General features: G+C 39.8%; 1 protein-coding gene across 3 annotated transcripts in view; it reads left to right on the forward strand.

Annotated features, from left to right (window-relative positions):
• SORCS1 (sortilin-related VPS10 domain containing receptor 1) overlaps positions 1 to 25,888 on the forward strand; it is a 577,390-nt gene that overhangs the window by 486,547 nt on the left and 64,955 nt on the right. For all 3 annotated transcript variants that reach the window (XM_010859390.1, XM_010859389.1, XM_010859387.1), the window contains exon 18: positions 8,305 to 8,476. In XM_010859390.1, the coding sequence (XP_010857692.1) occupies positions 8,305 to 8,476 (172 nt within the window). The remainder of the gene's footprint in view (positions 1 to 8,304; positions 8,477 to 25,888) is intronic.

The following is a 25,888-nucleotide window of genomic DNA, read 5'->3' on the forward strand; positions in this document are numbered from 1 at the left end:
CAGATAACACCACCCTTATGGCAGAAAGTGAAGAAGAACTAAAGAGCCTCTTGATGAAAGTGAAAGAGGAGAGTGAAAAAGTTGGCTTAAAGCTCAACATTCAGAAAATGAAGATCATGGCATCTGGGCCCATCACTTCATGGCTAATAGATGGGGAAACAGGGGCAGACTTTATTTTGGGGGGCTCCAAAATCACTGCAGATGGTGATTGCAGCCATGAAATTAAAAGACACTTACTCCTTGGAAGGAAAGTTGTGACCATCCTAGCTGCTGCTGCTAAGTTGCTTCAGTCATGTCCAACTCTGTGTGACCCCATAGATGGCAGCCCACCAGGCTCCCCCATCCCTGGGATTCTCCAGGCAAGAACGCTGGAGTGGGTTGCCATTTCTTTCTCCAATGCATGAAAGTGAAAAGTGAAAGTGAAGTCTCTCAGTTGTGTCCGACTCTTAACGACCCCATGGACTGCAGCCTACCAGGCTCTTCCATCCATGGGATTTTCCAGGCAAGAGTACTGGAGTGGGGTGCTGTTGCCTTCTCCGGACCAACCTAGACAGCATATTAAAAAGCAGAGATATTACTTTGCCAACAAAGGTCCGTCTAGTCAAGGCTATTGTTTATCCAGTCATCATGTATGGATGTGAGAGTTGGACTATAAAGAAAGCTGAGTGCCAAAGAATTGATGATTTTGAACTGTGGTGTTGGAGAAGACTCTTGAGAGTCCCTTGGACTGCAAGGAGATCCAACCAGTCCATCCTAAAGGAGATCAGTCCTGGTGTTCATTGGAAGGACTGATGTTGAAGCTCAAATTCCAATACTTTGGCCACCTGATGCGAAGACCTAACTCATTGGAAAAGACCCTGATGCTGGGAAAGATTGAGGGCAGGAGGAGAAGGGAACAACAAAGGATGAGATGGTTGGATGGCATCACCAACTCAATGGACATGAGTTTGGGTAATCTCCGGGAGTTGGTGATGGACAGGGAGGTCTGGTGTGCTGCCGTTCATGGGGTCACAAGGAGTCGAACATGACTGAGAGACTGAACTTAACTGATACTTATATATGGTTAAATCTTGTTTACACTGTTTCAGATCCAGGGAACTTGATATGAGTTCAGTTGCTAAATTAACTAGAGCATTGCTTGTTTCATGCCAACCATGAAAGATTCTGTAAATATAAAATAAAGTGGGCATTGGGCTGGTATATTGTAAGAAACAAAGATAATCTTATCAAGGAACAGATTTCTTTTTGCTTCTAAGCTAGAGATATCTCTAGATGTGTTTTTAAAAAAGTAAGTATAGAAATTTTTGTCTGTGAAGTTTCTTTAAAGGAGCCGTTAATCTCTTCTGGAATAATGTAAGTGTACAGTGATGGTTCTTGTTGTTCCTCAGTGTTAGTTTCTCAATATTCAATGGGAATATTTAATCAAGAATTTAAAAAAAGTTTTAAATAGCATTAATTCAGTATTTATATAAGAGTAGTGGGTCCAGGAAAAAAAAATATATATATACACATAAATTATAGCAAAACAGTTATCTCCATACTCTCACATACATTTAGAATGTTTTAAAAATGCTTTCTATAAACATAATCCTCTCTACATGAGCTATGAAAACACTTAGAGCCTGGCTATCCTGCCATCACCCTGGGGTTGCTATTTCTAGGGCCTTTGGGGGCTGTGTTCTTTTCCCAAGTGATCTCGTTTCTGATCCTGGTAGGGTTCTTGATGTTCAGCCTGATTTATTCAGCAACATATGTCAGTGTACATCATAGAGAATAATTGGTCCTAAAAGTGGTCCATGTGTTTCAAGTCCACAGAAAGGAAATCACTTGCAGTGTTTGCAGACCCAAAACTGCAGGGGCCCGTGTAGCTGTTTTTTTTCTTTTTGGAAAGCACCCATTCAGTTTCACAGCAGACGGTCTAGACTTCTCAGCTGCTACAGAATTGATCCTTCAGAATATGTTTCTTAGATACATGTTCCCACATGTTTACAGGATGGCATTAGGGTTGGAAATGAAGAAGGTGAATGGAGATCAGGTTTCTCACACCACTGTCCTTGCCCAGTGGCATTGGGAATAAAAATCCTCATCCAGGTGGTATGGCATCATGGCAAGAGAGCTCCAAACCCAGTCCAGAGCCCCTGACCACTGCTTGCCCGCTGTGTGACCCTGGGAAGCCCTCTAAACTCTTCTCTCTCTCTCTCTTTTTTTCCTTATGTGCAAAACAGAGGGATTGTGTTGATCTTTGACCCCTTCAGGTTCTGACATGTCCATAAGCTATCTGAAGTGCCCAGTGTTAGCATTCCTTGGACTGCAGATGTTTAAAAGTAGGGAAATTTTCCTTTTATGAATTTGTTATGTAACTAGTTGACTGTAGTGGATTCCATGAGCCATCCTTCTGATGCTGTCATTTAGTTTAACTCGGCCATATGTCCCACTTCAGCATGCTGCCATTCAGAATGATGTTGCATTCTGTTTAGTGTTCACGTTAAATGACTTGTGCTTCCATCCTACTTAGTGGAAGACAAGTGTTCTTCCCCTCACCTATCTTCTGCCCAGTGACATTCCCCTAAGCCCAAGGTCTGCTTACTCTGTTTAAGGGGAAAGTTCTGAGAGCTATTGCCTTGAGAAGAGAAACTTGGAGAACCTGCTTAAACCGCCAGGGAACTCTGTTATTTCTGAATGTTGGGGGTATGACTGCTACATAGTACTATTGCTGAAATATGAGCACACTGAGTCTAGAAAGACCTACTTGAAGTATTAGCCACGCGCTGTACCCAGAACCAACTCCCTTCTCTGTCTCCAGGGCTTGCCCCATTTCTCATTTCAAGTCACGTGTTATTGTAAGCGGAAAGTTTTTCCTTCAAAACAAGGACGCATAGTATAATCCAAGAAACTAAACAAATATATTCTTTCCACTGTGCTCACACATGAGGGACACCAGAGCTCAGTGACAGTAAGTCCTACCTTGGCTATAAGAAAACCTAGAGTTCCACCTCTTTCTTGGTCATAACATGTAATAACTACTGTGAAAAAAGAGAAGAGATAATGTAATAAGAAAACATAATGTCTGCACTGATTTTTAATGAATGAATAGAAGCTTGACAGAGTAAAGATCATCCCAGGGAGGATGAACAACACGAACGGAAGAAGGCAAGTAGCCTTTAGCCTGGCCTGAGCTTAGGAGGCATGCAGGGCAGTGAAAAGAGCTAAAGCTTAAAAAATGCATGGACCACAGATCATGAAACTATCTTTTAAACCCAAACCCTATTCTTTATGACTAAACCATGGGCAGTTTGAACAATATTAAGGAAGGAATTGATGTGATCCAGTTTGATCTGAAGATAATCTTGGCAGTAAGAGCATGGCTTCTACTTTCAGGGAACTTGTAAAAGGCTGTGCTTAGTTGCTCAGTCCTGTCTGACTCTTTGCATCCCCATGGACTGTAGCCCACCAGACTCCTCTGTCCATGGGATTCTTCAGGCAAGAATACTGGAGTGAATTGCCATGCCCTCCTCCAGGGGATCTTTTCAACTGAGGAATCAAACCAGAGTCTCCTGCATGGCAGGTGGATTTTTTACCAGCTGTAAGAGCAAGCCGGTATTTAAAACTTTAAGTAAGTAAGTTAAGTAAGGGAAGTCACTCAGTTGTGTCCAACTTGTGTCCAACCCCATGGACTGTAGGCTGCCAGGCTCCTCCATCCATAGGATTCTCCAGGCAGGAACACTTGGAGTGGGTTGCCATTTCCTTCTCCAGGGAAACTTCCCGATCCAGTGATCAAATCTGGGTCTCCCACTTTGCAGGCAGACTCTTTACCATCTGAGCCACCAGGGAATTAGTATTTAAAACTTTAAATGCTATTTTTTTACTACCTTATGATGTTTAATATTTATTAAGGTCTTGCAATGTGGCATATTTTTTCTATGTCCTTTTGAATGCATTATATCATTTAATACTCCCAAGAACATTAGGAACTGTTTCTGTAATTATACCTACTTTATAGGCAGAGAACCCAAACGTTAAAGTCTGAGTAAATTGCCCAAGTTTCTATAATGTGTAATAGCCTGCATTTAAACTCAGGCAGTTTGGTTCCAGAACACTAGTTTTAACCACCAGGGCAGTGATCTTTAATCCTGGCTGCACACTAGAATCACCAGGGGAAATTAAAAACAAAAACACACTGATGCCCAGGATTCTCATTTAAACTGATTTCTGTGGGCAGAGTCTTAACATCACAGAGACAGTGGTGACTAACTAAACCAGACTATATTGTCACCTTAACATACACAGAATAGTCACAAACATATAGCAAACATTTGCACTGCAAGCATCTGTACCAAAATTGTAAGTTAAAAAAAAAAAAAAAACAACAACTGCTAAACAGCCAAATCACAGGATATGAAGACTTTTGATGCTTTTTCCAATTTTACTCTCACAAAGAAAAGCTACGACCTTCATCTTTTTAAAGACTGACAGGCAGCGCAGAAGCAAAATCAAAGAGGATAGAGTAAAAAGGAAAGGGCGACAGAGGAGTATCAAGAAAAGAAGGAAGAGAATAGCTGAAATTGGGGTTGTTGAAGTAATAAGACACCATCTACTGATGAGCAGTCGGTAATATCAAAGGCATATTTGTGGAATGTTTCCTTTCAGTAATTGTGCAAAGACTCCCTTGCCATTGCAAAGCCCTTTTCTTCTTGGCAGATTGAAGAATGTTTTACCAACTAAATGCATCCCAGTAATATTCAGAACTTAGGTCCAACATAATCATAAGTTGCCTTGTTATTGTGGAGGTAAGCAGCCCCATTTAATAGCATATAAAATGTATTATTCATTTATGTGACTCAGACCCAGGGACAGCTGCTGGGATGAAAATAGAACCATTCTGTAATGCACAAAGCAGGTGTGTGCTTACTTGAGTAAATGAACTCTGTATTTCTGCTCCATTTTCTTATAAATATCAGAGACTGGTCTGATAGGGCTAATGTGAAGCCATTTTCTTCCAGGAAATAAAATGGTCTCAGAATGGTTTTTAATGAGCATTGAAAAAATTACCAACGGTCTTTTCTGTGGCAGAATCCCAGGGGAATGGATTCATGCTTTGTGTTTAAGCAGAACTCCTGTTGCTTCAGGCTTCAGGAAAGCCCAGGGTGGTGATTGGTAAGAACAGCGACACACAAAAGAAACGTTCTCTAGCTGATGACGCCACGTGGTAGTGAGCCCATGCCTCCAGGGGTCCTCGCCAAGATAGTCACAGGTGTGCTTGGACGCTAAGTGATTAAAGTTATAACCTGCCTTTAATATGCATTGTGCCTGACTTCTGAAACACGCAGGGAGTTTGTGATGCAGTTTAACTCACTGGGATGCCATAATTACTGTATGACATTGCTGGTCATTTCTCTGCTACCATTGCTGGTACCAGAATGTCACCATTTTCCAGTGTGTGCATCTTTTTTTTTTTTTTCCCCAGCTTCCCTTATTTTCTTTCAAATCAGCATACAGTCATAAGCACCTACATGGACTTTTCAAAATATTTAATATCAGATAGGATGATTTGAAGATGTTCAGACACGGCAGTGACCAGTCAGAATGAGTAAGGCTCTCTCAGTACAGGAGCAGGATTTAGGAAGCTCCTTGGTGTATTAGGTGTTAACCCATTCACTTCTGGATTGCCAGGAAAAGCAAGGACTCCAAGGATAGGGGTTAACATAGCTGGGTTGGTGGGTGTGGTGCCTGCAGGGTTTGGGGCCAGTGATGATAGCCAGTTTCTAGACAGATATTTCAACACTTAAACTCTATACAGTCATCCCAGTATGGACCTAGTGATTATCAGCCTTGCATGTCTGCGGCACAAGTATGCCTTCAGTGAGAAGCTTAAAGTTCACAGTCACACGAAGGAAGAAAGTCATACAAGGCATTACTGATTCCTATCAAGTAAATCATAAGGATTCCTGTAAGAGATGACACATATCTCACCTATTTTAAAGAGGTAGTACAGTACAGTGGTAACAAATACATATATCCTAGATCCAAATTGTCTAGATGCTGGCTGTGTGATCTTGAGAAAACTAGTTAAGTTCTATGAATCTTAATTTCTTCATCTATTTATTGGGAGTAATGATACCTTCTTTATTAGGGATAGTTTGAAAGCAAATCATGTTAAGAACTTAGCAGAGTGTCTAGAACATATTAGTGAAAGGGTTAGTCGCTCAGCTGTGTCCAGCTCTTTGCAATCCTTGGACTGTAGCCCACCAGGTTCCTCTGTCCATGGAATTCTCCAGGCAAGAATACTGGAGTGGGTAGCCATTCCCTTATCCAGGGGATCTTCCCAACCCAGGGAATGAACCTGGGTCTCCTGCATTACAGGCAGATTCTTTACTATCTGACCACCAGGAAAGCCCTGAACATATTAGTACTCTCTAAATTTGAACTTATGATTTTACTTTCGCAATCAGGAAAAGAGAGGAGATAAGCTGCCACTTAAAGTGTGGATAAGTTTTAGGCAGCTGATTAGGCAAAAAGGTGGACATGGAAGCAGAAAGAACAAAAGAAAAGAAGCACTTTCAAGAGGATTGAAAAGAGAAGTTTGGCTAAAGCAGAATGAGCTGGTTGGGGAGAAAGAGTCCAGAAAAGTAGAACCAAGTTAGTTTATGGAGGCCTTCAGGCCCAAGTTAGAGGATTTGTGATTTATCTTAAGGAAATGGGAATTTGTGAAGCTTGTGAACAGGGAGGATAGATAATAATGTTAAGTAAAAATAACTGATAACATTTCATAATCAATTGCTAATTGTCAGGGTGGTTTTAAGTGTTCTGTGTACAATAATCCATTTCATCCTTATGGTTACCCTATGAGGTGAGTTTAATATTAATATTTGGCCTTACAGTCATAGTGTTCAAAGTGCTTTCCCAGATGGTATTTAATTTTATTTTTTCAATCGTGCTTTTAGGTAGTCAGTCTTGAGACTTAAGGACAGAGAAAGGACTTTGGCTAGATTTGAAGTAGTTGGTAAGCAATAGCCTGCACACTGCCAGATTTTGTAAATAAAGTTTTATTAGAACCCAGATTCATTTGTTCTTTTATGTATTCTCTATGTCCACTTTAATGTTACAACCCAAGAGTTGGATACTTACGACTAAAGCTATATAACCTGCAAAGCTAAAACATTTATTCCCTGGCACTTTATGTGAAAAGCTTGTCAACTTATGGTCTAGAAGAATGGAAAGACCTTGGACTTTTGATTGCTTCCATTTTGAAATCTACCAGTACCTTCCCCAGGTAGATTGGAGAAACCAAATATATGAATACATAATGTGGCTGCTGTGGACTCCACACACACAAAAAAACAATGATGACTGCATAACATTGGACCTCAAAAATCTTAAAGAAAACCCATAGATTGTAATGTACTATAAATCTGATAAATTGTATAGGACAAATTGGTAGCATAATTCTTTTTTTTTTTTCCTATTAAGGCTAAAACAAGAAAAAAGCAAAATAGAGGGAGGATTTACTCAATCTATAGTCTAAATAGTGAAATTTCAATAGTTTAGGCATTATATCCCATAAAATATTGAGTAGAAACTCTCAAGTTTAGCCACCTTTCTGTACTGTACCATGAGTGCAACAGCCTGTACAGTATCTAATATTGAGACATATAGTGCATAATAATCTTTCTTTGAACTGTACCTTCCTTTCTAATATATACATGTGTATATTACAATATATATAGTACTTATTCTGACCTTTAATTATATAGCCTTTGAAATATTTTCTGGATTATCCATGTATAGATGGTAAAAAAAAAAATCCACCTGCAATGCAGGAGATCTGGGTTCAATCCCTGGGTTGGGAAGATCCCCTGCAGGAGGGCATGGCAACCCACTCCAGTATTCTTGCCTGGAGAATCCCCATGAACAGAGGAGCCAGGTGGCCTATAGCCCATGGGGTTGCAAAAAGGTGGACATGACTGAGCAGCTAAGTACACATCTTTTCACCTGGATTATAAACCTACTGAGGGTAAGGAAAGAGCACGTCTTCTCCTGCTATGCATTTCCCACAACTCCAAAGTGAAATTGTATATCTGTCGACTAAGATAATAAAAGCATAAATTAAAATGTTAATAATGATGCAATATGTTCCTATGATGATTTGCCTCTCCGTTGGGTGCTTACTACACACAAACTGTAACCTTCCTGACACCATGAAAGGTAGTTATGGCTAACCCTCAGGGCTGAGCAGAAGGTTTGAAAAGTTGGGAGTGATCCAAATTATCATGGGCTGAATTACAATGTGAGCTTTTCCCCATTTAGGTATAGAAAGGTGGTTTCCAATAACTGCACCGATGGAGTGAGAGAACAGTACACAGCCAAGCCGCAGAAGTGCCCAGGGAAGGCCCCGCGGGGGCTGCGGATCGTCACTGCTGATGGAAAGCTGACGGCGGAGCAAGGGCACAACGTTACTCTTATGGTGCAGCTGGAAGAGGTAGGACCGGGCCCCGCCTCCCCTCTACCTTCTAGAGCCAGTGACTTCTCCCAAGAAATCATGATTTGGTTCACATGTCTTTTTGTCTTTGTTTACATAGATATATTTTTTTAATTTTAAATTTTATTTAAAATCTGTATTCCCCTTTTAGTTCCTTGGTATTTGTTATAAGTTTGCCTTCTCTGACACAGTTCTTCAAGTACTTTCATTTCACTGCAAGTTGTTCTTCATCCTTTTTTTTTTTTAATTTTACTTAATTTAACTTTACAATATTGTATTGGTTTTGCCATATATCAAAATGAATCTGCCACAGGTATACGTGTGTTCCCCATCCTGAACCCTCCTCCCTCCTCCCTCCCCATACCATCCCTCTGGGTCGTCCCAGTGCACCAGCCCTAAGCATCCAGTATCATGCATCGAACCTGGACTGTTCTTCATTCTTACTGAACCTGTAACTTAGGGATTCTGTCTGGATTTAATCTTCTATTATTGGCACTTTTAGCAAAATGTTTTCTCAGAATACATTAATAGTATTCCTAGAACAGCTTAACACATATACATACTGAACTAACCTAAAAGCTGCTAATGCTGTCTTCCTCCTTTATCTGAAGTCATGGCTTTTCTTTCTAAAGACAACATTAACCAGTCATACATATAGCATCAAGACCAATCTAAACTAATCAAATATAATTTCCTTGACATTTGAGAGGTTTATTGTTTTAATATTAATAGTGCCTCAGGAATATTATTATAAACATCAATTATTGTTTGCCACACGATAGTTATCTGAAGTTTCTGAGTAATTAGATGGTAGAATAAGATGACATTTATATTACATATTTTAGAATGTTTACGGCACATTTGTCATCTTGTAAATGAGGCAGCTGGCCTCTAAAGGATAAACACCTTCATTAAATGATCTTAATTACTAAACCAGGCTGTCCTACCCTCAACCATGTTTTATATGTACCTAAAATATGGCCAACACCACTTTCAGCCATGTGAATGCAAAGGAATCTGAAAAGTTCACAATGACATCAGGATAAAGATATACAACATTTTCTTCTCCCCTTGTCTTCTGATAGTTCAGTGACTCTCCATCTCTAACATAGATAAAAATTACCTGGTGAGCATGTTAAAACAGTTTTCTGGGCTGCGTCTTCAAAGATTCTCATACAGAAGGTTGAGGTAAGACCCAGGAATATCCTTTTCTAACAGGGTCATAGGTTATGCATTATGCTTCAAGAAAAAAGAAAGAAAGAAACAAGGGCAACATCAAGAGGCCCAGACCAGTCCAAGAGGCTCCTTGAAGGGGAAAAGATGTAGTTGGGATTACATTGTCAGGTTTGCTCAAAATACTTAGTATTTTAATTTCCATAGAAAAAGCTGTGATCTAATGAGTTGGAATTCCTGGCTCAAGTGATGCTGTTGCCTTCAGTTCAAGGACCTCTTAGACAAGCACTGCTCTAACCTAATACTCTTTTCTCCTGTCTCCTTAGTAAGTGCCTTTTAACCATACCCAGTTTTCTAAACACTAAGGTTCCCCAGTGTTCTTCAGTTGGAACTAGAAAGAGATGGGCCAATTTAGGCTAGTTGGAATTACTTGCATTTCACATAAATAAATCTTGGGGGAGCTTCTGCCTGAGGCTATGACAGACTAGCTTGCTGCAAAGCAAATAAATATGTATTATTTAGAGCAAGAGTTAGAATGGGAAAGAGAGACACACACAGAGAAGGAGGAAGAGGACTTAGGAAATTTCAATTCTTTTCTTGAGAGAGAGGCAACTCATTGTGATGAGTTGTGCTGTATTTAATGTTGTATTTCCCCTCAAGAACTTTGCCAGTTCATCTGTCACACTGTTTAAGAGGTCAGATTTCAGATTCCTAGTAGAAGGTCAGACCAAAAGTGTTGGCTAAACATCTGTTGGTAGACTCGAGGTTGGGAAGATAAAGATTGGACTTCAGAGTTACCAAGTCAGCTGGGACTGATGATGTCAAATCCCAGAGAGGAGAGAAGCATGGAGAATTTATACAGTATTCTCTGTTCTTTGTTTCCTTGGGGGATTCCATGATGGCTTTGTTTCCTTGGGGGATTCCATGGTGGCTTAATTGGTACAGAATCTGCCTGCAAGGCGGGAGATCCAGGTTCAATCCCTGGGTTGGGAAGATCCCCTGGAGGAGGGCATGGCAACCCACTCCAGTATTGTTGCCTGGAGAATTCCATGGAGCCTGGCAGACTACAATCCATGTGGTTGCAAAGAGTTGGACACAACTGAGCCACTGACACTTTTCACGTTCACTTTTGTTTCCTTGAGTTATTTGACAATATCTGAGGGGTGCAGATAAAACAGCAAGTAATCACTTAGGATGTGAAGTCAAACATAGTTTTTAGAAGTATTACATTTTGAGGAGATAGAAAAAACTTGAATTTAGAGACTATCAAGGGGAAAGCCCTGGTGAATGATTCAAGACTAGGTCCTGTAGACTGCTCTATGATAGGAGTAAGGACAGAATGGAATTAGACCAGACTCTCTACACCCTGAAATCCCACCTGAAATTATTTCAGTCTAATCATTATTAGAATGATTCCCCCATTTTAAATGTCAGAAACTGTAACAAATCCTCTTTAGAGGAAAATAACGTATACCAGCAGCCTTACTACTTTTTTTTTTATGTAAAATTTAGGGTATTTAAATAACTACAGATATATCAAGAATCAGGACCAAGAACAGGAAAAAAAAAACAACAGAAAAAAGAGTATATTTCCTGATATATGATTAATATGTTTATGAATATGGGACAAGATATAAAATTTAATCCCACAGCAGTCATCAGTAGGTGGCGGTAATCAAATGGAAGTCATAGAACTACAGGTATAGGTACTGATATTAGGAACTTAGAGGGGTTTGTAGTAGACGGAACCCAGGTGAGTGAAGGATCAGTTTATTAGAAGCAATGACAGTAGGGAATATAACATTTGGAACATAAGAGGAAAAGAGTAGAAAATAGGGAAAAGAATAATGAGACCAAAGGACATGGCGGAAAGAGTGAACACAGTCATCCTGAAGGGGAGGAACTAGTAAGGAGCCAGAATTATTTTTGGAGAGATAATGTCAGAGAATTTTCCAAAAACTGACAAAAGATATCAGCATATCAACACAGAGATTCAAGAGAATCTGAAGACTCAAAGCAGGGTATTTTAGATATTGTATTCAAACTACTGACATCATCTAAAAACAAGAGGAAATTTTAAAGCAGCGCAGACAAAAATGGAATGACATGTTTGAAGTGCTGAGGAAAAAATAGTGAAGCTAAAGCAAAAACATTTTTCAGACAAGCAAAAATTAGAATGAGTCATATGAGCTGATTTCTGTGAAAAGAATCACTAAAGGTAATTGTCCAGGCATAAAGAAAATGACCCCAGGCAAAAGCACAGAAATAATGGAAAGAGTGAAGAATAAGAAAGATGGTGGATATGCCGGTGAACTGAAGTTAATAGCAATTTTGTAGACCAATCATGTTAATCCGTTGTGGGACTTAAAATACATGCGGAATTAAAATACATGACAACAATAATATAGTATGTGAAAAGAATTAAATGGAATTAAAGAGGTTTAAGCTCCATGAAATGTCTGTGAAGAAGTATTGATAAAAGTACTCTTTTATATTAGAACCAGCATGTTCAGAATGTGTGCTTTAATATCTGCTGCTGCTGCTGCTAAGTCGCTTCAGTCGTGTCCGACTCTGTGCGACCCCAAAGACGGCAGCCCACCAGGCTCCCCCGTCCCTGGGATTCTCCAGGCAAGAACACTGGAGTGGGTTGCCATTTCTTTCTCCAATGCAGGAAAGTGAAAAGTGAAAGTGAAGTCGCTCAGTCGTGTCCGACTTTTAGCGACCCCATGGACTGCAGCCTTCCAGGCTCCTCCGTCCATGGGATTTTCCAGGCAAGAGTAATAGAGTGGGGTGCCATTGCCTTCTCCGGCTTTAATATCTAGTCACAAGTAAAAAACGGTAAGGTAATGCTGACCTATCAAACTACAGATAGGAGAACTGGATGAATATTAAGTGTCTCATTAATCAAAATAAAGTAGAAAAGAGAGAAGAGGAGACATACTATCATTGAGACAAATTGAATAGATTTGAAAATGGCATATGCAAACACAGATATTTCAGTAGTTATATAAAATAAATAATTAATTATTTTTGTGGCTTGCTTAAGAAATGTGTCTAGCCCAAGATTGTGAAGATATCATACCACACATTTTTTTTCTTTAGCTTTCATATTTAAGCCTAAGATCTATTTTGAACAGAATTGTTTCAGGCAAGGGCCAAAATTTATATATATTTTCCATAAATATAGCCAGTTGACCCAGTACCATTGAAAGATAAATATTTTCACACTGAATTGAGTTATGACATAATAATATACATATATATGTGCACATAAGTATGTACTTTATGTCACATGAGACTTCAGTACAGTGGATAATGTATTATCTTTTCAGTAAATGGTGCTGCAGCATTGAGTATGAGGGAACACGTGAATCTTGACCTCTCAAAACACACCAAAATAATCTTGACTGTCAGTCTAATTTTGAAAGAGAAAACTATGGTGCTTAAAGGAAAACACACAAGGATATCTTCATGACCTTGGATTAGGAAAATATTTTTTAAACAGGAAAGAAAACCTTATAATATAAAGAAAAATATGATTTACTAAGATTACATTAAAATTGAGAATTTCTTTTCTTCAACAGTCATTATTTTAAAAACTGTAAAGGTGAAATCTAGAGGGGAAGAAGTTATTTTCAGTACACACTTTCAATAAGGGACTCATGCCCAGAAAAATATAAATAAATCCTACAAATCAATAAGAAAAATTCCATCAACCTAGTAGAAAATGTACAAATGATTTAGAAATCTCAAAGAGGGTAACCACACAGCCAATAAGCATATGAAAAATTACCAACACCACCGCTTATCCAGAGAATGCAATTTAAAACTATAATAAATTATTGCTATGTACCCATCAGAAGACTGGTATTTTAAAAGACTAACAATATCAAGTGGTGCTGTTGGGGCAACTGGTTAGTCATCCAGTACTGTTAGGAGTGTAGATTGGCACCCTGGAGACCAGCTCGACATGAAATACTATACCTGAATACGTGCACAACCTAAGAGCCACATTTCCACTCCAAAGATACATTCATCAGAAATGCATACAGTGCAAACTATTATATATAGGATGAGACAACAACAAGGTCCTATTGTATAGCACAGGGAACTACATTCAGTATCCTGTGATAAGCCATCATGGAAAAGAATATTAAAAAGTAAATATATATACATGTATATAACTGAATCACTTTGTTGTGCTGGATAAATTAACTCAACATTGTAAATCCAACTATGCTTCAATAAAATTTAAAACAAAGGGAAATGCATACAAATGTGCATAAGAAAGTATGTAAAATAATATATATAGCAGAGGAATTCCCAAGAGCTCAAAAACTGAAAATAAGCATCCGTCAATATTAGCACAGAGAAATAAATGACAATATACATATAAAATGGAACACCATACAATGAAAAAGAACAAACTACTGCTACATACAGAAACTTGAATGAATCGTGTAGCTAATATTGAGCTAAAGGAATCAGACTGAAAAAATGCATATTATATGTCTACCTAGCAATGGCACCCCACTCCAGTACTCTTGCCTGGAAAATCCCATGGACGGAGGAGCCTGGTAGGCTGCAGTCCATGGGGTCGCTAAGAGTCAGACACGACTGAGCGACTTCACTTTCACTTTTCACTTTCCTGCATTGGAGAAGGAAATGGCAACCCACTCCAGTATTCTTGCCTGGAGAATCCCATGGACGGAGGAGCCTGGTGGGCTGCTGTCTATGGGGTTGCACAGAGTCGGACACAACTGAAGCGACTTAGCATAGCATAGCATAGTTAAACTGCAAAAAAAAAAATAAGCAAAACTGATTTATGGTGATGAGAATGAGAATAAGTATTACCTTTGGAGGGGGAGTGGCAGGGACAATTTCTGGGCTAGTCACAATTTAAATTTTTTTGATGATTAATGAATGCATCTACTTTGTAAAATTCAGGTTGTATATTTAATAGTATGCATATGTTTCTTTATGCATAGCATGTTCAACAAAAAGCTGACTTAAAAATCATTTTAGAAATTCAAATAAAATAGAATACTTTGTATTTAGATCTTTAAGCAGTAAGGAAACAGAAAACTGTTAAGGAGGTATTCATTTTCCAGACTAATCCTATACCCTGTGGTGAAGGTGAAGGCCCCTTTCCCAAAGACATAAGGAACCTGATTATGCAACTCAGAAGAACATTATCTTTTGAAGCAACAGACATCAATGCCAGAGCAGGATTCAGAATTTAGATTTTTATTTCATTTTGAAGAATGCAGTAAAGGAAAATCTGAAATAAGAAATCAGTCCTGGTCAGCTCTAACCTGTGTGCACCCTCCAGGGACAGAGGCCAGGCTCTCATCTATTTGATGTCATTTTCCACGCAACCAGGATGATCAGGCACCTCAAACTTGGCTGTGATGTGGGAACAAATTGGGGAATCTGGTTCTAAGATGTGTAAAGTCTGCCTTCTGGGCACAAAAAAGGGAAAAAAAAATAACAAGTCAGTTCATTCCACTTGAATGGGCAAAGCTGCAAGAGCAAGGATGAATCCACTGCCTGCAGCTGTCAGAATCGGCCCCTTGATTTTCTTGTCTCCTATCGCAGAGCACAAAGCCTTAAGGACTGTCCCCATATAAGGAGGCCCCAGAGAGCTCACATTTGATTGTGAGATTCTGTGCTCATGAATCACAAGCTCTCCTTACAGAAACAGCATCAAGTTCTCTTAATCTCTGGATTATATATGTAGGCAGAGCTCAGGCATGTGATAAGCAATGTGAAATACAGAAGATCTGAAAGTCTTATAGAACCTGGGGAGCATTGAGACTTGAAAAAAAGATCCCATTTGTAAGTGCTTGCATGGATCGTCTCATCTAGATCCTGCAGTGGGTAAGTAAGGATTACTGTTATCATTTTATAGATGGTGCAGTGGAAGCACAGAAAGGCAAAGTAACTCACCTAAGATCACACAGCCAGCTATAGTAATGCAGCCAGGAGTCAAATCCAGGACCTATGGTATCCTGCCTTTTATCACTTGTCTGTAGTGGAAACAACCATTTTTCTGGCAAAGAACTTACTGTGGTTCCCAAGCCTTCCTAGAAACGCTTGGCTGGGGCAGGTAGTAACAAGGATCAAGGAGTAGAAAGAATAGGCCTAATTATCTATGTCCAAGCCAAGCTGGGCTATGGCTGCTGCTATATTCTCTCTCTTTTTTTTTTCCACCCATCTTTTTTTTTTTTAATTGAGGGATAATTGCTTTACAGAATTTTGTTATTTTCTGTCAAACCTCAAAATGAATCAGCCATAGGTATACATATTTACCCTCCCTTTTGAACCTCCTCCCAGTCCCCCCATCCCACTCATCAGTACGTAAACCAAGATTTCCTCCTGGATTTTCTGAGAATATCCATGGCTCTTGAGATCAGCTTCTTGGAAACCATTTCAGCAATGAGAGAAGCCAAATCTTCTCTTGGGTGTCCTCCTCTTTGCAAAACTATGCTTTTATTGAATGACTACAGTATTTCTAGCACTGTTTTATCCCTCTAAAAAATGTTGGAAAACATAATTTTTCCAACAAAAATATGAATGCAGTATTTGAGGACTTTAACATCTATGTATACCAAACTTCTCCAGAGTCTTGAGTATGAATTTGGCTATAATATTGCTTCAGTTCAGTTCAGTCGCTCAGTCGTGTCCGACTCTTTGTGACCCCATGAATCGCAGCACGCCACGCCTCCCTGTCCATCACCAACTCCTGGAGTTCACTCAGACTCAGGTCCATCGAGTCAGTGATGCCATCCAGCCATCTCATCCTCTGTCGTCCCCTTCTCCTCCTGCCCCCAATCCCTCCCAGCATCAGAGTCTTTCCCAATGAGTCAACTCTTTGCATGAGGTGGCCAAAGTACTGGAGTTTCAGCTTTAGCATCATTCCTTCCAAAGAAATCCCAGGGCTGATCTCCTTCAGAATGGACTGGTTGGATCTTCTTGCAATCCAAGGGATTCTCAAGAGTCTTCTCCAACACCACAGTTCAAAAGCCTCAATTCTTCAGCGCTCAGCCTTCTTCACAGTCCAACTCTTGCATCCATACATGACCACAGGAAAAACCATAGCCTTGCCTAGATGGACATTTGTTGGCAAAGTAATGTCTCTGCTTTTGAATATGATATCTAGGTTGGTCATAACTTTCCTTCCAAGGAGTAATATTGCTTAAGTAAATTTAAAACAAACAAACAAACAAAAAAACCCTTATGTATGCTACTGGTAATACATGTGTTCTCTACATCCTTGTCAAAATTTCTGAATTCACTTCTCATTTCAATTTGTTCCTAAATTTACTTTGGGTAGAGTGTCTGAAATGCTCTTATATCTAGGACCAGTTCTTTATAACAGTGGGGATATTAATGCCATGCTCTGATGCCTCTAAAGCGACAAGTCCTCCAGGTGCCACAAGAGGTCCCAGCTACATGTTGATATGACACTGTACTGTGATTACTGAGATGTGGGCAGAAGATTTCCAAGCCAGGATAATACTTTGTCATTTGGACACCAAGGATCATGCTTCTGCGTGTCATGGTTTATTCCTGGTTCAACTTTCTTCTCCAAGTTTGTCTCATGTCTGTGGGGCTAGGTTAGGTTAAGGACTGATGCTACCCTCTCCACCTTTGTCCTCAGCTGTATATGTGTGAGTGTGCTTAATCGCTGTTGTGTCTGACTCTTTGTGACCCCATGAACTGTAGCCCCCCAGGCTCCTCTGTCCATGGGATTCTCCAGGCAAGAATACAGGAGTGGGTTGCCATGCCCTCCTCTAGGGGATCTTCTCAACCCAGGGATCAAACCTACCCTATCTTTGTCCTTAGTTACTTACATATAACCCCCTCCACACACACACACACATAAGCTATGTCCCCTTTGTGTATTAACTAAAGTACTAGAGACCTGAGGAGTCAACTGTTCCACCAATGGAACATTGTGTTCCACACAATGTACATTTTGTGTACAACACAATGTACGTGTGTTTATTTGTTCTTCATTTTATGAGTTCCAACCTTGTAGGAACTCAAACCCGTCAAATACTTTTCATTTATGAGTAGACATGTTTCAGCTTGTGGAACTACATGTTTTGGGCTAACTAGGATCTCTGCTGTATCAAGTTTTAAGTAGAAATTTAAACATACAATATAGAAAGTACTAAGTAGTTTGTATTTATTCAAAACAAAAATTAATTTATTGGATACATTATAATAAAATCTGTATTGCTGCTACTGCTACTGCTGCTGCTAAGTCACTTCAGTCGTGTCCAACTCTGTGCAACACCATAGACGGCAGCCCACCAGGGTCCGCCATCCCTGGGATTCTCCAAGCAAGAACACTGGAGTGGGTTGCCATTTCCTTCTCCATTGCATGAAAGTGAAAAGTGAAAGTGAAGTTGCACAGTAAGTGATAAACTCTTAGCGACCCCATGGACTGCAGCCTACCAGGCTCCTCTGTCTATGGGATTTTCCAGGCAAGAGTACTGGAGTGGGTTGCCATTGCCTTCTCCGAAAATCTGTATTAGATCATTATAAATATCTATATACTAATACATAATAGCACCCTTCTCTTTTCTGACATCTCCAAATAAATGATCAATATTATTAAGACATGAATCATGTCCTGCCTGGTTGTAACTCTGCTTACCATGTCTGCAATATTGGTAGGAACTCAATAAATGTGTGTTGATTTGAACAGACTTCCTCCAGGAGAGTAGAGAGAAAGCCTAAACTTGAAAAGGCTCTTAAGATTCGAATAAAACCCTAAACATGTTAGTCTTTATCTGAAATCTAAAGCCCTTCCCTTATTCTGTATTAGTGCATGTCCTAATTCTAACATAAGAATATCAATGAAAACCTTGCTAAAACCAGAGCAAAGAAGAGAACTTCTTATTGACTGTAGATAATCAAAGGTACACTGATGCTTATAGCTCCGTGTACAATAGTTGGGACCTGAGCCAAAATTTTTCCAATTTGAGAAATGCAAGAAATGTGATCGCTTTTCATTAATGGTATGTGAGGCTACCCCCCCCCCCCCCACCTCCCACACACACACATACGTCTAGGTGACACAATGACTCCATATACAAACCCTTCAAAACCATACAGCTTGGTTACTCAGAGAACCACAGAGTTCTGTTAACGCTGATGAAAAGCCCCCTTGTCAGGAACCCCATCTCTGCTGCTTTGAGGGTTCTCTCCAAATATATGAGAATAAAGGAATCTTCATTGGAAGCAACAAGGCGAAGGAGCAGTCTTGCTTCCATCCCAGACCTACTCATTATGGAGGATCCAGGAACACACACGTGTGAACACCCACACTCACACTGCAATGTGCATTTATGCATCATTGTTTTCTTAAGGACAAAGAACAATGATCCAGGAACAACCAAGAGGGGAGAGGAAGAATCCATGAAGCTGTGTTTAAGAAGCTTAACATTTTGCATTTTGTAATGGCTCCTGAATTTTAGGAAGCTGATCAAAAGTGTTTTGCAGAGAGACCCCAGCAGCATCCAATGAGTGGTAGCATCTGTCTGGAGACTTGCTTAAGATGGATATCCCCTGGACCACTAATGAGCACCTAATGAGTCTATGGACTTTCAATGTGATAACCCGGCTTTCTAGGGAAATCCAATGTGACAACCTGAAGGCACAGGATGAATGGTGAAGGCCCTAATCAGTCTTAAGAACTCAACAAAAGTGATTTGGAAGGCAGTCATTTGAGAGGACTGCTAGGCGGAAGTAGTGTCTGCATGTTACGGGAGATAATTAAATCTGTTTTAAACAGCTGTAAGAATAAAGAGATGCAATTCACTGCATAATTTAAGACTTTTAAATTAAATCTGAGGCAGGGGACTAAAATTAAAAACTTTGATCCATATCTCATTGTTTTAATACTTCAATTTACATACAAAGACTGGAACTTAATAAGGAAAATTCATGATTATAACTTCTTCTGTGAGATTTAACTTGGAAATGTGAAGGCTGTGTCCTCATTAAATGGATTTCAATGAGCTGTAATTTCACATACATTGAAAGACTTACAGCCACATAAAAGTAACCACAGTGTAATAACACCTCATAAATTTTGCAGAATGCTGCCCACCATCAGATGGTAGAAAAGATGACTTTTGATAATTGTGTGTGTGTGTGTGTGTGTGTGTGTATGAAAAAGAGAGAGAGAGAGAGAGAGAGAGAAACTCATCTGTTGAATTGATAAAGGGAGCTGACCTACTTTTTCATTTGGAGAAAGAGTTGGCATGAAGAGTTCACAGGAAGTGTTAAGTCCAGGCAGGTATGCATCACTTTTCTAGGCCAGCCCAGATCTGACTCAGAAGATTCAGCTGTTTTCTTCTTCCACACAAAGGAATGGAAGCTGATTTCCATGAGCCATGGAGATTTAAGAGGCTTTCTCATGTATTATTCCTTACTCCATGCAGCTTTATTCTCTTTGACTCTAAGCAAGGTAATTGAGCCACTTCATTTCTTCTCCCTTGTTGCTTTGGGTTAAATAGGAAAGAAAGAAATGAGGCAGGCAATATAGATTGTCTTTAGCCTGAGGCCTGATGCCTGAAGTTCAGATTGAATTCAGGTTAGCAGCTCTAAGGTCCTGCTTTTCTCTTCCCTCAGTACCGGTTCCACAGGCACTGGTGTATTTCTGTCCTTTAGGGTTTCAGAGAATAGGTGTTTGCAAAGCACTTCAGTCTGCCTTGACAAGCAAAGAGAGATACTTGGTTCATTACTGAGAGTTTCGGTACAGTGAGCATCCAAGGGCCGGAGTCATAAAATCGTCTTCAGTTTGGATTTTCAATCTTTCAACCTGTCTGCTTCAGGCCCTCCACACAGGGGCCCACCACCCCTTGAATCAGGGCTGAAGCCACGCAATTCTTGCCCAAGTGCATAACTTCCTTAGATTTCTGGCTTTACACTCCGTCATTCATTATTCCATGACTCTCTGTCTTACCAGCCCACTCCTCTGCGTAATCCACCATTCACCTATAGTGGAAAATCTCCATCACAGCCCTTGGATAGTTGTGCGTCTTCACCTAAGAGTGGAGATTATTTCAGCAGCCTGAAGAGATGTTGGAACATTGTGGATGTCCAATAACGCCAACTGAAAGCATAGTATTATTACAATGGCAGGATACCCAGTCTAGAAATGACAACTAGAATCATCACCATTCTGCTCATCTTTAATTTATAGGTAAAGGAATTGAGGTCCAATTGTAAAATGCATTTCAGAGGACAGTTAACTATGTCTTCTAACTTCCAGGTCACCACCTGCCTTCTGTAGGGCACTTCTTCCACATATAATACACCTGTAGACCTCTGTAAAATCACTGAAATCTCATCAACCTAATAACTTGGGAAAGTGATGAAGTGACATCTGGGGCAAGAAATCATATATCCATTTTATAGGCAGGATCCCATGACTCAAGTCTACCAAGTGATAGCTAAATATAGAAGTTCTGAAAGCTATTTAAAAATGTTAACAGCATAGCATAAAACAGTGTAATAATTCCAGTGCCGCCATTGTGGTGGTGGTGGTTGTTGTGTGTGTGTGTGTGTGTGTGTGTGTGCACGCGTGTGTGCAATATCATTGGTTACTATGGTATTCACCAGTGTAAAAATGTAATCTCTGAGTGGCATGATTATGAGCAATTTGAACTTTCTTCTTCCAAATTTCATCCTCGTTCCACAGTTTTCTCAAAGAATTCATCATGGCTTTTCTCTTTGTTCTTTCTTCTAATAAGGTTAACATATTTTACCATATTTTAAAACTAGAGAAGAAATATAGGTTTATCCTAAAGGAATCTTCCTACTATTCTTTCTTTTAAAATGAAATTGTTCTTATGACATACCCGAATGTTTACTTTTAGAGTGATTTTTTTTTAAATCATTCAAAACCACTTACACAATGTACATTATTGAGCAGCCCCAGAGTTTCCCTGCCAAAGCCTGCTGGGGTGATTCCTGAGGCCACAATGCAGTGGCGGCAGACAGTATATCAGTGCCCTTTACCACCTGAAAAAGGCTCAAAAGCACGATGGCCCAAAGTTCTGATGGCTCTACACCACAATATCTGGGTGGAGTAAGGGGGCCTCTGTTTATAGTCATTCATCTACTTATACAAGCCAAATGTTGACTTACAGTATTCTGTTCTATTCAGACAAGCACAGAAGACATAAAAAGGAAATTTGGAAATTTGCTGTTCATTTAGACACATGGTGCTACAGTTTATTTGTAAGTGAGAAGGTAAACCATTTTGTGATGTTATAATAGAAAGTTCTTAGTCTGAGCATTAGATCCAGAGTATCTGGATATTTAGTTAGGCAAGCTCCGAGAATCATAGTCCTCAAAGAAGGGTCTAGCCATCTGTATTTCGTCAGAAAGAAGGTGAAGTGCTCATCCAGTCAGATTATTTGGTGGATCCACAGTCCTGTCTCTCTGGTATCACTGGCCTTGTCAGACCCAAATTTTTCTGGTGAAATCATAAAACCCCATGGACCACCCTCCATACTGTTGTGAATGTTCTCCCTTAAGGTCAAAGGATCCAAATTCACTGTTGCCTTTACTCTCAGAGAAGCCCGAGGGTCTGCACATTTGGAGAGGTGCCTGTGCTATTATTGAAAAGCATCTCTGAATAGGCAAGGCGAGGAGGATAATTCTATATTTTGCAATTGTGCCAATACCTAGATATCTTGGAATTATGTATAAAGCTTGGCTTTGAAATTAAAAAGAAGCCCATAGGGCAGGCTTCAAACCAGACCACCAGAAAACACTGTCCCAGCTCATCTGGTGAGGCAGCCTCAGCTTTCAGTAATAGTAATACCTCTTGGAAGAGTTGCCAGAGAGGACCAAGAACTAGGAACAGAAGATAGAGCATGTGCAACTGCTTCTTATCATAGACTGGTATTGTCCTGTGCCAGGGCTCTGCTGACTGTTATACAATGGCAGGTCCCACACAGTTTCAGCCCCTGATTCCTGTTTACAGTCATCTCATTCTTTGTCAAGCACTCATATTACCATGAGTCTTTACAAATGTAGTTTCCATGGTATTCCAGTGTATTACATTGGTATCTACTTACATCCCTTTTTAATGTAGAATTTGATCTGTGCTGGCATTCCTCTAAAGAGTTTTCAATACTGAAGCCTACAATCACTCTTGGGTCTTACCTGTCAGTCAATGCATTCTTCAGTGTCCATCTGGCAATGAGCACACTGAGTATCTATCTTGCGTGAAAAAGAAGTTCACAGAACTCCTTAAGTTAACTTCTTCTTGAGTTAAGAAGAGCTTGGTGACTCTAGACGAATTGTAACAGTCTTTCAGGCCTGAGTCTTAATAGGGTTGAAGATTCAATGTGAAACTACACAGAGAACAGTCGTTACTATTTCTAGAACAGAAAACTTTTGAGAAATGTGCTCTCTCTTTTCCCTTAGTGACCATCAGGGGGTATTCTAGAACACTCTTAACTTGCACAATTCATGTAAGAAGTCCAATGCCAGAGTTCATTTTTATTGAATAAGCACAAGGGGAATAGCACTTCCCTCCATGAACTCCTTTACACCAGCTGACAAAATCTCTTCTTTGGAGACCAGAGCAGCATTATACTATAGTTTTCTCCTTTTTGTTTCCTGCTGAGACCTTGCCAATCTGAATCTAAAGTTGCGAACCTGTCTCATACCCTGGAGTAAGATATGCAAGGCAAAGGCAGATTAGTTTTTATTTTCTAATTTATTTTATTGAAATATACTTAATTTGTAGTGTTGGTTAATTTCTGCTGTACAGCAAAGGAATTTACTTATATATGTATATTCTTTTTCATAAGGCTTTATCACAAGATACTGAATCTAGTTCCCTGTGCTATACAGAAGCACCGTATTGTTTATGCATTCTATATACAATAGTTTGCATCTGCTAATCCCGAACTCCCAATCCATGCCTCCCCCGCCCCATGCGCTTGGCCAACACAAGTCTGTTCTCTGTGTCTGTGAGTCTGTTTTCTGTTTCATGGATAAGTTTGCTTGTGTCATATTTTAGACTGCACATAGAAATGGTATCCTATGGGATCTGTCTTTCTCTCTCTAACTCATTCACTTAGTATGATAATCTCTAGCTCCATCCATGTTGCTGCCAATGGCATTATTTCATTCCTTTTTATAGATATTCCGCCCTGTATATGCACCGCATCCTCTGTATCCCTTCATCTGTTGATGGACATTTAGGTTGTTTCCATGTCTTGGCTATTGAGAATAGTGATGCTCTGAATGTAGGGATGCATGTATCTTTTTGAATTATAGCTTCATCCAGATACATGCCTAGGAGTGGGATTGCTGGATCTTATGGTAATTCTATTTTTAGTTTTTTGAAGAACCACTATACTGTTTTCCCATAGTGGCTGCACCAATTTCCATTCCCAAAAGGTATATTAGTTTTAGTTCACACCTCCCACCCTGCCCAAATACCTTTAGTCATAAGAAGAAAAGGCTGAAATGTCTGATTTTTTGCTTCTGGCATTTAATGTTACCTAGTGATAATGTTGTTCAAATATTGTGATCAAAAGAACATTAAAATAACAACAGAAATCTAAGGCCAGAGTTGGCTGTATCCCAGCATCAGTGCCTGTGTTACCTCCGGGTTATTTCCTTGTACTCAGTCAATGTTTAAATGTTAACAGTAACAGTATGGTTAGGGTGTTGTGTTTTGTGCTGCTTCTTGTGTCATGGCCTACTCCACCTCTCCTTTTAAATTTGGTGAACTATTTCTTTCCCCTCCTTTACTCCTCTCTTTTAATCCTGCTGATCTTCCTCTGCCCCTCATGTCATTTCACCCCTGGGGTAGTCAGTGTTAACAGACTGGGCTATTTTAATGACCACATTTATGCTCATGCAAACATATACAGACATACAGACTTACAGGACATATAATGTGTTGTCTTATGCATCTGAAAAAACAGGTTATTCCATAGGTGATTGACTTCAATGCAGTTTTTGCTGCATAAACTTTAAGGCCCCTTCCAAGACTGAATTTCAGTAAAGCCTTTGTCAGGCCTGTCCTTGAGCTTTGCAAGGACCAGCCTCTGACAAACGAGTCCAGTTTCTATCTGCAGTGGCTCCCTAATGACTTCTGGAGCTCTTGGAGTCTCATTTCTGCACCAAGGCTGTCAGTGTTGAGTTACTGTAGCATTTGTTTTCCCATTTTTCTCTAAAGCCCTGTTACAGGAACTGATAAGTTCACACACCTTTCATTCCTCAGGTTAATCTTGGCCTCATTGCGGCCATTTGATCTATTTGCTTTTCTATTACAGAAGTCAGTGCTGCCCTTGGAGAATCCCCATATGGATTTCATGTGGCTTTTGGTCCTTTCTTGGGAACTTCTTTTGGCCTAGTATTCTCAGTTATATGTCTATATTAGGGCACAGGACCAAATGCATTATGTCTAAAGAAATTTATTTGACAGTGTAGATATTTTCCAGCCTAAGTTGTATTTCAGGAATGTTGACTTGTCATTTATGAGATCAAATACCTAATAAGTACCTCTCAGTGATACACAAGATTTTCCTGATCAGTAACTCAAGTTCAATTCAGTCTCCCAGTTGTGGCCAAATCTATGCAACCACATGGACTGCAGCATGCCAGGCTTCCCTGTCCATCACCAACTCCTGGAGCTTGCTCAAACTTACGTTTATCGAGTCAGTGATGCCATCCAACCATCTCATCCTCTGTTGTTCCCTTCTCCTCCTATCTTCAATCTTTCCCAGCATAAGGGTCTTTTCTAATGAGTCAGTTCTTCATATCAGGCAGCCAAAGTATTGGAGCTTCAGCTTCAGCATCAGTCCTTCCAATGAATATTCAGGACTGATCTCCTTTAGGATTGACTGGTTGGACCTCCTTGCTGTCCAAGGGACTCTCAAGAGTCTTCTCCAACATCACAGTTCAAAAGATTCAATTCTTTGGAGCTCAGTTTTCTTTATGGTCCAACTCTCACATCCATACATGACTACTGGAAAAACCATAGCTTTGACTAGATGGACGTTTGTCAGAAAAGTAATGTCTCTGCTTTTTAATATGCTGTCTAGGTTGGTCATAGCTTTTCTTCAAAGGAGCAAGCATCTTTTAATTTCATAACTGCAGTCACCATCTGCAGTGATTTTGGAGCCCAAGAAAATAAAATCTCACTGTTTCCATTGTTTCCCCATCTATTAGCCATGAAGTGAT

The sequence above is a fragment of the Bison bison genome, unplaced genomic scaffold (assembly GCF_000754665.1).
Source record: "Bison bison bison isolate TAMUID 2011002044 unplaced genomic scaffold, Bison_UMD1.0 scf7180017864456, whole genome shotgun sequence".
NCBI lineage: Eukaryota > Metazoa > Chordata > Mammalia > Artiodactyla > Bovidae > Bison > Bison bison.